The sequence below is a fragment of the Barbus barbus genome, assembly GCF_936440315.1.
Source record: "Barbus barbus genome assembly, chromosome: 42".
NCBI classification, from domain to species: domain Eukaryota; kingdom Metazoa; phylum Chordata; class Actinopteri; order Cypriniformes; family Cyprinidae; genus Barbus; species Barbus barbus.
The window spans coordinates 16,939,019-16,952,459 of record NC_136720.1 but is presented as its reverse complement, the minus strand read 5'-3'; the positions used below and the strand labels follow the sequence as shown (position 1 = coordinate 16,952,459).

General features: G+C 37.0%; 1 protein-coding gene across 1 annotated transcript; it reads left to right on the top strand.

The window, feature by feature from the left end:
* Positions 1–10,664: 10,664 nt before the first annotated feature.
* On the top strand, positions 10,665–13,441 carry prl2 (prolactin 2; the record flags this gene model as incomplete). Its single annotated transcript, XM_079403365.1, has 5 exons — positions 10,665–10,686; positions 10,888–11,066; positions 11,789–11,896; positions 12,264–12,443; positions 13,250–13,441. 5 exons carry the CDS (start codon positions 10,665–10,667, stop codon positions 13,439–13,441), a joined length of 681 nt encoding a protein of 226 aa, XP_079259491.1.

Below are 13,441 nucleotides of genomic sequence, written 5' to 3'. Positions count from 1 at the left end.
CAGTGTTATATTTTTAGGATTACTGATAAACTAATGTAGTTTGATTTGTATTTGTTATCCATTTTAATTTTAGTTAAAGTTGGAATAATGTTTGTCATTTTATTACTTTTTTTATTATGTCTGTATAGTTTTTTTTAATTAAGTTTTAGTTTTATTTAATTTGAGTTATTTTAGTACTTCAAACTAAATGGAAATGAAATAATATATATATTGAATTTATAAATGTGTATATATGTATGTGTGTGTGGTTGTACACATATATGTAGTTGTTTTTGGTGTTTGGCTTAGTGTTATGTTAGAATGATTATTATACTCTTATACCTTTTGTTCTTTAATATTTTAAATTGTTTTTAGCTTTATTTTTTGTTTTCATTTAAATGTTAAGTTTTGACATTTTGTTGTATGTATTTGTCATTTTTATTTAATTTCTTTATTTTTTAAAATGTGTATATTTAGTATTTATAAAGTTTTAGCTTTTAGTTTTGGATCGGTTTTAATTGTTTTAATACTACAATTGATTGTTTCTGTTGTTCTCATTTGTAAGTTGCTTTGGATTATACGTCTGCTAAAAGACAATGTATATAATGTATATGTGTGTGTGTATAAATTTTATTCTTAAGGTGCACTCAGTAATCATAGGACCAGCTGTGTTGCACAACTGAGCAAAACACACACACACACACACACACACAAACAAAAACAGACAGAAGTGCCAGTACAAGGTGTTCTACTGCTGAAACAAAAACAAAACAAAAACTGCGAAATGTCAACAAAAATGCCTCAATTTATTTATTGCAAAATAATTCAGTTGCAAAGCATAAAGTTTGCATAATTTTCCTTGTTGCTAAAAAAGTAAATACAAAAAAAGCATAATTAGGCGCTCAAAGCCCAAAATGATTCACATGCACATAACCTCAGCAATGACTGCTCATCTGAAAATCACTGCACAAAATCCACAACTAGACTGTAATGAATGCCCAGCTGTTACGAATACTCGCTCTAAGTTTTTCTATTTTTTCTGCCCATTTTTTTTTACATCAGTTCACTGTACACCATCATGATGAGCCATGTGAGGCAGTGCAAGCAGTCAAAGGTGAGTCTCATTGCTGCCACAACATTAGCGTGATTCAGTAGCATGCTGTACACTACATGAACATGCAGCCAAACGTGAAGACCTTTGCCACCCTATGTCATGTCATATTAACTAACTACTTTGCTATAATACATAGATTTTTTTCAAAACACTTCGGAGACGTTCAGGTTCAACGTAAGATCGCATATGCAGCCTTCCAGATCAGCTGTATGCATATCTATGCATATTTTTTGGGCCAACCAGCAGTGTCTTCACTGCAGACCCTGTAAAAAGCAATGTTGCCAAATAAATCTGAACTGTGTACAGAATGCTATGCTGGACTGTCTACCCACAACCTTTCTGGGTGATGGAAATGTCAGACAAAGGCCATGCTTGTCTGCTGAGCAATACAGACCATTTCTAAAAGTATTTGGACACTATTAAATACGAATGTAATATTTTGTAAAATGTCAACACATGAAAAAAAAAAAGAACACAGGGAATTCTAGGAATGTCAATTTACAGTTTTTCACTGAAAAAAATTATAAGGATTTGATATTTTACTTCCAAATACTGTAATTTTAACTGTATTTTCCTGTAAAATTACAACCCGAATTCTGGAAATGTTGGGACGTTTTTAAAATTTTAATAAAATGAAAACTAAAAGATTTTCAAATCACATGAGCCAATATTTTATTCACAATAGAACATAGATAACATAAATGTTAACATACCAGATGTTCAAACAGAGAAATTTTACACTTTTATTCACAAAATGAGCTCATTTCAAATTTGATGCCTGCTACAGATCTCAAAATAGTTGGGACGGGGACATGTTTACCATGGTGTAGCATCTCTTCTTTTCAAAACAGTTTGAAGACGTCTGGGCATCGAGGTTATGAGTTTCTTGAGTTTTGGTGTTGGAATTTGGTCCCATTTTTGCCTGATATAGGTTTCCAGCTGATGAAGAGTTTGTGGTCGTCTTTGACGTATTTTTCGTTTAATGATGCGCCAAATGTTCTCTATAGGTGAAAGATCTGGACTGCAGGCAGGCCAATTCAGCACCCGGACTCTTCTACTACGAAGGCATGCTGTTGTAATAGCTGTAGTATGGGGTTTTGCATTGTCCTGCTGAAATACACAAGGCCTTCCCTGAAATACCCATCATCTGGAGGGGAGCATATGTTGCTCTAAAATCTTTATATACCTTTCAGCATTCATAGTGCCTTCCAAAACATGCAAGCTGCCCATATCGTATGCACAAGCCATTTTATTCGCCACGTGAGTTTTCCTTTTTTATTCTGGTGAGTGTGTACATTCCTCCTGACGCGCGTGTGAGCACCGCGCTAGAACTGTTGGCTGACCAAATCACACACACAGAGCAGCGTTACCCAGACTCTTTCATTATCATTCTCGTGATTTTAATAAAGGTAATCTCACCCGTGAACTGTCTAAATACAGACAACACATCACGTGCCCCACCAGGGACAGCAATATACTGGACCATTGCTACACTGTTTTAAAGGATGCGTATCACTCTGTCCCCTGTGCAGCACTGGGACTCTCTGATCACTGTTTGGTTCATCTTCTACCAGCCTACAGGCAGAAACTTAAATCTGCTAAGCCTGTAGTAAAAACTGTAGAGATGGAGATGGACTGTTGAAGCAGAGCAGGATTTACAGGCCTGCTTCGAACTTACTGATTGGAGTGTTTTTGAGGCTGCAGCTACTGATCTGGATGTGCTCACCAACGCCGTGACGTCCTACATTGGTTTTTGTGAGGACATGTGTGTACCCACCTGGACGTATTTAACATTTAACAACGACAAACCTTGGTTCAGTACAAAACTCAAACCACTTCGCCAGACCAAAGTGGATGCTCACAGGAGTGGGAACAAAGCCTTGTACAAACAAGTCAAGTACACACTGAATAGAGAGATAAGAGTGGAAAAGAAAAACTACTCTGAAAAGCTAAAAAAAAAAAAACAGTCTTCAAGTAACGACTCTACATCAGTGTGGAAAGGCCTGAAAGCCATCACCAGGTACAAGACCCCTCCCCCCAGCACCAAGGCAAATCAACAACTGGCTGAAGTTTTATTGTAGATTTGAAATGCAAAAGCCTGCTCTGACACCCCACACCCACTCTGACCGTCTCACAACACAGCCATCAACACCTCCCCCCTCCCTCCCCCCTACTGTTTCTCAGCCTATAATCAAGATCTGTGAAGAAGATGTAAGCAAGAGTCTTCAGGAAACAGAAGATAAGGAAAGCCAAAGGCCCAGACGGTGTCTCTCCAGCCTGCCTCAAAGCCTGTGCTGTCCAGCTATTATCCATCTTCACATTGATCTTCAACAGATCACTGGAGCTGTGTGAAGTCCCCTCCTGCTTCAAACACATCATCATCTGCAGATGGCACGGTGGATTGTGTTTACCGACAGTGGTTTCTGGAAGTATTCCTGGGCTCATTTAGTAATGTCAATGACAGAATTAGGGCAATCAGTGATGCAGTGTCTTCTGAGGGCCCAAAGACCACGGGCATTCAACAAAGGTCTTCGGCCTTGTCCCTTACGCACAGAGATTTCTCCAGTTTCTCTGTATCTTTTGATGATGCTATGTACTGTAGATGATGAGATTTGCAAAGCCTTTGCAATTTGATGTTGAGGAACGTTGTTCTTAAAGTATTCCACAATCTTTTTACGCACTCTTTCACAGATTGGAGAGCCTCTGCCCATCTTTACCTCCACTCGTTACCTGTATTAATGGCACCTGTTTGAACTCGTTATCAGTATAAAAGACGCCTGTCCACAACCTCAAACAATCACACTCCAAACTCCACTATGGCCAAGACCAAAGAGCTCTCGAAGGACACCAGAAACAAAATTGTAGACCTGCACCAGGCTGGGAAGCCTGAATCTGCAATAGGCAAGCAGCTTGGTGTGAAGAAATCAACTGTGGGAGCAATTATTAGAAAATGGAAGACATATAAGACCACTGATAATCTCCCTCGATCTGGGGTGCCACGCAAGATCTCACCCCGTGGGGTCAAAATGATCACAAGAACGGAGAGGAAAAATCCCAGAACCACACGGGGGGACCTAGTGAATGACCTGCAGAGAGCTGGGACCAAAGTAACAAAGGCTACCATCAGTAACACACTATGCCGCCAGGGACTCAAATCCTGCAGTGCCAGACGTGTCCCCCTGCTTAAGCTAGTACATGTCCGGGCCCGTCTGAAGTTTGCTAGAGAGCATTTGGATGATCCAGAAGAGGATTGGGAGAATGTCATATGGTCAGATGAAACCAAAATAGAACTTTTTGGTAAAAACTCAACTCGTCGTGTTTGGAGGAGAAAGAATGCTGAGTTGCATCCAAAGAACACCATACCTACTGTGAAGCATGGGGGTGGAAACATCATGCTTTGGGGCGGTTTTTCTGCAAAGGGACCAGGACGACTGATCCGTGTAAAGGAAAGAGTGAATGGGGCCATGTATCGTGAGAATTTGAGTGAAAACCTCCTTCCATCAGCAAGGGCACTGAAGATGAAACGTGGCTGGGTCTTTCAGCATGACAATGATCCCAAACACACCGCCCGGGCAATGAAGGAGTGGCTTTGTAAGAAGCATTTCAAGGTCCTGGAGTGGCCTAGCCAGTCTCCAGATCTCAACCCCATAGAAAATCTTTGGAGGGAGTTGAAAGTCCGTGTTGCCCAGAGACAGCCCCAAAACATCACTGCTCTAGAGGAGATCTGCATGGAGGAATGGGCCAAAATACCAGCAACAGTGTGTGAAAACCTTGTGAAAACCTTGTGAAAACCTTGTGAAGACTTACAGAAAACGTTTGACCTCTGTCATTGCCAACAAAGGGTATATAACAAAGTATTGAGATGAACTTTTGTTATTGACCAAATACTTATTTTCCACCATAATTTGCAAATAAATTATTTAAAAATCAGACAATGTGATTTCCTGGATTCTTTCCCCCCATTCTGTCTCTCATAGTTGAAGTGTACCTATGATGAAAATTACAGGTCTCTCTCATCTTTTTAAGTGGGAGAACTTGCACAATTGGTGGCTGACTAAATACTTTTTTGCCCAACTGTATCTTTTTTACACTGTACGGTATTAAATGGGAGTGAATTATTACTATTATTATCAAAAGCTTGATGAAAGAAAAATTTAAATAAAATTGCTGTAGAAACAATTTTCACTCAGAAATTAATAGTACATTTCACATGTAAAGAGAATTAAATGAGATAACATGTTTAGTTTTTTTTTTTTTAGAGTGCATTACAATTAGGTACATTTAATTATTTTCATATTTTATAAACACACTTTAGTCCCAAATCAGAATCTGCTCTGGCCATTCATTTTCATTTAAAGGTTTTAATAGAACACAATTACACCATGGTGTCATACCCAATTTATTGTAATATTAAACCTGACTCATAATTTTTTGGATAGAAATATAATTTTTAGAACTTACAGCAACTGCCTATGAAAGACGGCAAAGGAGGCATATAGGCGAGGATGTTGATCTATTATGAGCCAGACATCAGCCTGGCCTTCAGTACATGTGCAGTTTTTAAGAGGTCAAGAAACAACATTGTGTAATTAGCCGGATAATTCTGAGAAATCATTCCAAGTAGTTTTTGAAATGTTCTCATGTTTAAAAGGCTTAAAAATGCACTGATGCTATTTATGTGCATTTATGGACTATACTGAGAGTCAACAGTATACTTCAAAGTGCATTTGTCCATCTTTTTGTGTGTTAATGGGTAGAAATATTACTCTGGCATTTAGCCACTCAATGTATGATTCATAATGACTTTTCAAAAGTACTTTCTTTGCGATTGAATTGTGATTGAAATTCCCATTTAGACTTCTGCAGAGTATGAAAGTTTGTTGTATTAAATGCTTCATAATTATCATTAGGTCATTGGTAAAGCATATAATGGCACATATTTACATTCACTTCAAATGGGCATCAAGCAATGATGTTCACTTTTTCAAGAGAAGGGTCTACATGTAAATTAGATATGGGCGTGCGGTCGCTGTCCATGGTGCTGAATCCCCTTCTTCATCCCATTAGAACACAAAAAACTGAAACATATTCCTTAATCAACCCATTTATTCTATTGTTACGGTGACAGCACTAATGACCTGAAAGGTTTGTGTTCAGTTTGTCATTATATCAGAACTGAATCCAGCATTTTCAGTTATGTAGCATTTGATTTCCCTTTTCGAATTGTTATTCTTAATAAAATAAAATAAAATAAATGAATACTCCAGTAATTCTAAATGGGACTTGTCTGATTAATTTGCCATACCCTTTCTTTGCTTTCCTGTTTATGTTAACATCCATTCAACCATTGTCCTATGTAGGGTCATAGGATAAAAAAATTTAATAAATAAAATAAAATACTGCTAAACTGAACACACAAGTAATGCTAAAAGGGAATTTCTGTTTGTAAGTTAAACAATTTGCTAAATAACTCCAATATATATTTTCTTTTCACTTCTGTTTTTGTTTTTTTAGTGTTTTTACATAATCAAGTGCTAAAACATTCATACTTACAGGATTAATCATTAACTAATGATGAAAAGGGACTGAGAGAGACAGACAATATGTGGAATGTTGTCTTGCATTAAACAAACATTGCATAATTTGAATAGACCGCGTGGAACCCCGTCGGGTGTTTGGGTCTGATTTTACAGCCACGTTGTGTTGTGTGTGAACAGAGACTGACTCATTAGTTCTACTTAACCTCACGTGGAGACAAAAAACCTGAAATGTACACTGCTTTGACCCCTATAACTTGCACCAAATCCAACAACTGTCAGCAAAAAAAAAAAAAAAGACTGGGTAGGATTTTTTTTTCTCCCACAGGCAAAAATCATGTTTTGTGGATCAATTAATTAAACACATTAATGATGGCAGAGCTCATTTCTTTCATAATGTTCTTGAACAGCATTGAAAAACACTGTATAGTTTGGGGTCAGAAAGATTTTTTTTTTATATAAAGAAACTAATATTTTTATTCAGCAAGGATGCATTAAATTGGTCTAAACTCTAAAGTGATAGTGAAGACATTTACAATGTTACAAAAGGTTTCTAGTTCAAATAAATGCTGTTCTTTTTAACTTAAATCTACCCCTTCCTGCAAAAATATTAATCAACACAAACATGATCAACACTGATAATAATAATAAATGTTTAAATCAGCATATTAAAATTGATTTCTGAAGGATCACTGAAGATTGGCGTAATGACGGCTGAAAATTCAGCTTTGCCATCACAGCAATAAATTACACTTTAAAATATATTAATGTAGAATATTTCACAATATTACTGTTTTTTATGTATTTTGGGTCAAATTAATGAAAGTTCTTTTTAAAACATGAAAAATTCTTGCCAACCACAAACTTTTGAATGGAAGAGTAAATACTTTAGCAACAAAAGAAAACTATTTTTAGTTTTAGATAGAGTTTTATCCAGTCACCTGATCTCTATCGCTTCTGTCAGCATGTTTCACACATATCATCATATAAAGTGGCATTCTGTCCACATACTATTTTCATCCCTGAACATTGGAGAGAACAACTCACTGTTTTATGACAGTTTGTAAGATTTGGTATCTAATAATAGTCCCCCTGTCTGTGTTTGACCCATATCCAGCTGTCTGACGTCAAAGTTCCATCCAGTTTAACGTCGACTTGTCATAGCCACACATATCGTGCCTTGAGGGTCGGGTGGCGTATTAAGGTCGTCACAGTCACAGTGGTACTGAACATCCAACCACACATGTCTGAGGTCAAATGTCTCTTATCGAGCACATGCAGCAAGACATGCTGAATTCAAACACAAAGGGATAAAGGAAAAAAGCAAGATCATATTTGCCCCATCAAACATCAAATTCCAAAGCTTGTTGGCTTTTGTGAGATCAGTGTGTTCATCCCAATTGCACTGGGCCTTAAAAAACAGAAACGGTGTTCACTGTGACTCAAAAACACTCCAAAAAATTATATTTTCACTCTCTTCCTATTTCATACCTCATGAACATTCTCTATTTTGTTGTCAGCATATACATAGTTAACATAGTTCATATATCTCTTATCCCCTTCTCTAAAGATTTTAATACAGGTCCTTTTCAAAAAATTAGCATATTGTGATAAAGTTCATTATTTTCTGTAATGTACTGATAAACATTAGACTTTCATATATTTTAGATTCATTACAACACAACTGAAGTAGTTCAAGCCTTTTATTGTTTTAATATTGATGATTTTGGCATACAGCTCATGAAAACCCAAAATCCCTATCTCAAAAAATTAGCATATTTCATCCGACCAATAAAAGAAGTGTTTTCAATACAAAAAAAAAAAAGAGTCAACCTTCAAATAATTATGTTCAGTTATGCACTCAATACTTGGTCGGGAATCCTTTTGCAGAAATGACTGCTTCAATGCGGCGTGGCATGGAGGCAATCAGCCTGTGGCACTGCTGAGGTGTTATGGAGGCCCAGGATGCTTCGATAGCGGCCTTAAGCTCATCCAGAGTGTTGGGTCTTGCGTCTCTCAACTTTCTCTTCACAATATCCCACAGATTCTCTATGGGGTTCAGGTCAGGAGAGTTGGCAGGCCAATTGAGCACAGTAATACCATGGTCAGTAAACCATTTACCAGTGGTTTTGGCACTGTGAGCAGGTGCCAGGTCGTGCTGAAAAATGAAATCTTCATCTCCATAAAGCTTTTCAGCAGATGGAAGCATGAAGTGCTCCAAAATCTCCTGATAGCTAGCTGCATTGACCCTGCCCTTGATAAAACACAGTGGACCAACACCAGCATCACTGACTGTGGGTACTTGACACTGGACTTCAGGCATTTTGGCATTTCCCTCTCCCCAGTCTTCCTCCAGACTCTGGCACCTTGATTTCCGAATGACATGCAAAATTTACTTTCATCCGAAAAAAGTACTTTGGACCACTGAGCAACAGTCCAGTGCTGCTTCTCTGTAGCCCAGGTCAGGCGTCAAAAGTGGCTTGACCTGGGGAATGCGGCACCTGTAGCCCATTTCCTGCACACGCCTGTACACGGTGGCTCTGGATGTTTCTACTCCAGACTCAGTCCACTGCTTCCGCAGGTCCCCCAAGGTCTGGAATCGGTCCTTCTCCACAATCTTCCTCAGGGTCCGGTCACCTCTTCTCGTTGTGCTGCGTTTTCTGCCACACTTTTTCCTTCCCACAGACTTCCCACTGAGGTGCCTTGATACAGCACTCTGGGAACAGCCTATTCGTTCAGAAATTTCTTTCTGTGTCTTACCCTCTTGCTTGAGGGTGTCAATGATGGCCTTCTGGACAGCAGTCAGGTCGGCAGTCTTACCCATGATTGCGGTTTTGAGTAATGAACCAGGCTGGGAGTTTTTAAAAGCCTCAGGAATCTTTTGCAGGTGTTTAGAGTTAATTAGTTGATTCAGATGATTAGGTTAATAGCTCGTTTAGAGAACCTTTTCATGATATGCTAATTTTTTGAGATAGGAATTTTGGGTTTTCATGAGCTGTATGCCAAAATCATCAATATTAAAACAATAAAAGGCTTGAACTACTTCAGTTGTGTTGTAATGAATCTAAAATATATGAAAGTCTAATGTTTATCAGTACATTACAGAAAATAATGAACTTTATCACAATATGCTAATTTTTTGAAAAGGACCTGTAGAATGCTCATCAATATCATATAATATAATACAGTATAATGTACTGTATATGTATAAATGTATAAATTATTTTTTTTTTTCCCCTAACCACTTCATTTAATGTTAAAACACAAAATATGCAATAATTTATAATAATGTCATCTAATGAATAATATAATATAATGTATATACATATAAAATAAATGCATACATATATTGTTTTTATATGTATATAATACATATACATTTTACAGTTATTGTTTTAATTGCAAAATACAAATTATGCAAAAGATAATATAATATTATAATATAATGAATAATACAATACATATAATATAATAATTTTATTTTATGTATATGAATATAAATCTCAATTTAAAAAAAATTCTTCTTTTCATGCATAACATTTTCCAGTCATTGGAAGTACGCCAATGCTATACTGAACACTGACAGGGCGGAATTAATTGAAAACTCTAAAAGCAACTCAGTCTATTTCTGTAAACCACTTATTCCTTACGATGACTATTTAAAGTGCACGACTTACTGGCATTTCGGGTCATGTTGGGTCAGAAGTCAAGAGCACCAATCACCCAGGTTACTTTGGTGAGGCAGATGACAGGACAGAGAGAGGGTTTAAGAGGTAACGCAAAATCGAAGCGGGCAGCCTACAGGGACTTGGGTGGGGGGAAGAGGCATTAGTCACCACCTGGTTGAAGGAATGGACACAATGGACTACGACAATCACGCCATCATCAAGCACGCACACTTTTCATGCCCGCCCCCTCCGTTCTTCCCTTCTCTTTAATGGGCAGATTCATCCCTCAGCACCTAAACTCTGGGCACTTTAAATAGCAGTCCGACCCTTGCTTTTCCACAACCTCTCCTTTCCTCTCCTCTCAGAATGTCCAGGAGCCTGAAGCAAGGTATTTCTATGAACTGACAGAGGTTCTGATTCAAGGAGACCGGTTAGCTTTTGAAGCCCATGTGGCTGTCTACAGTTAGAAATCAAATCTCTTTCTCCATCTGTGGATGTACTCTCCTGTTCTTCTCAGAGGAACTCATATTTTCTCTAACCCTCTGCTCCTCTATTTCTCTCTTTGTCTTTGGGTCTGTCTCTGCGGCAGTGGCTGTGCTGCTTGTGGCACTTCTGTGCCTGGATCCTCACGGCCAGGTCGGCTCCGCACCCATCTGTGCACACGGGCCATCAGGATGCCACGTCCCGTCCCTGGCAGATCTCTTCGACAGGGTCATTCAGCACTCTGCCAGAATGCACAGCCTCTCCAACGATCTGCACTCAGAGTTTGTGAGTCATGTCTATCTCTTCTTCTAATTGTGCTAATGCAACTGTCTTTGTAAAGTGAGGAGATTGTAAAATGTTCAGCATGAGCTACAGTATTTGTAATGAATGCATTAAAGAATGTATTGTTCTAGCTAGACAAATCATATACATCAAAATCCATGGTATATGAATTGCAAATATGCATGACTATTACCTTAAGCTATTATCTAAAGTAAATAATCAACTTATCTCAAAGGAGGGAAAAACTCACTACTTACACAAACAAATGCATAAATTGCATAAACAAAATACAAGATGAAAATACAGATGAAATAATCTCTTTTTGCTAATATCATGTGTGAATTGAGATATTTATTTAGATATTTATCATATTAAAAATGCATAGAAACAAAATTCATTTTTTAATGAATATTAATTCATTAAAACAATAGACTTTTTATGTTTAAAACTGCATAATAAAAGTGCATAAAAGCATAACAGTATGAATTTAAATAATAATGGACATTTTAGATATTTTAAAAGTGCATCATATTATTTTTAAATATTATATGATTAATATATACAATTTAAAAGTTGACAAAATTATGATTTTATGCTAACATTTAAAAATAACTATATTTATATACAATTGCAAAAGTAATAAACTAAAAAACTTTCTGCAAACTGAATATGGCTTCAGTTTCAGGTTTATCCCTTTTATCTTCTCTTTTTCTTTTTGTCTGAAGGAACAGTATTTCCTGCCCAGCAAAAACCATATTGGAAAGATTTACCGCAAGTGTCACACCTCCAACATTTTGACTCCAAACGGAAAAGAGAATGCCCAGAAATTAGCTGTGAGTATAACATCCTAATCAGCCAACAACCCCTTCCAAAAAACATCCCCAAGTTCAGCTCTATTTATCACATCGAGCGTCTGTGATTCTGCTGCCATTGCTTGTCATTAATGGACTGTATTCTCTGGTCCCACTGCTGTCTTATCACCTCTGTGCCCTTGAGCAAAGCACTTAACCGCAGCCCGTCCCAAGAGAACTGTCCCATCAATTAATGCACTTAAAGTCACATCTGCTAAATTAAGTAACCCAGCAACCATCTCCTCAAACTCTCAAACCTCATTAGTAGATTATATATAGTTTCAGACAAATCAACACTACTGTTCCTGCATACCTGTAGCTTTTAACTCTTTAAACTTTTGTGTGTCAGCGTGAAGAGTTAACGGAGGTGATTCTTAAACTGCTGATGGCCTGGAGGGACCCCCTATTCCAGCTGCACCAGAGCATGGCTCACCAGCAGGACGTCAACAGCTTCAGCAGTAGCAAAGCCCTGGAGATGGGGGACATGGCCCATGAGCTGAGGAAAGGGGTGGAGAAAGTAGCTGAGAAGGTGAGTCACATCAAATCAGGTAATAAGAAAAGGTGTGAGACACTTGTGTGATTGTATTTATGAGTTACTGCAGGCACTTTCCACAAGATCTTTGGTTTTCAAACTATTCTAAGCATTAGAGATGTTTTGAGTAATATCTGTTTTGTATATCTTTTGAAATTGTTGGAGTATTAGATATATTGGATCAACTATCATTGAACATAACATTATAAATAAGCTGGTAACACATTTTATCTGTTTTTTGTTGTCATGCAGCAACAGTTAAAGCGATAAATGAAAGTGATCATTTTGACACTCTAAGAATATTATATGTATGTATGTATATATATATATATATATATATATATATATATATATATATATATATAGTATTATAATTAATATATCATCATTTATAGTCAAACATTTTTTAAATCAATTTGACTTACTTTAGCATCAAATATTAGGTTTAAAATACAGTATTCTCAATTTTGTAATGCAAATATGCATTTTCCACATATTTTTCATATATCATAAGTATGATCACATTGCAAAATGAATGGTATATGACTTGCAAATTATGACTATTAACAGAATCTAAGGGGAGAGAAAAGTTCATTCTCAAAATATTTCATTATAGTAAGAAAAGACATTAAACAATTTTGTATGTATGTATATATATATATATATATATATATATATATATATATATATATATATATATATATATACACACATATATATACACATATTAAAATTATAAATAATATAACATAATGCCTGAAACGCTGAGATTCATTCATTGTTTCTCTCTTGTCCTCTGTCAGATGCGAGTACTGGGAATGCTTGGAAACTCTGTGACAGGTCTGTCAGCAGCAGAAGCCATGCTTCCTCTCTCTGACAGCGGAGAGGCCATGAGCGACTACGAGCTCCTGTACTGCTTTCGCCGTGATTCAAACAAAGTCCAGAACTATCTAAAGATCCTTAAATGCAGAATAGTACCTGAACATGACTGTTAG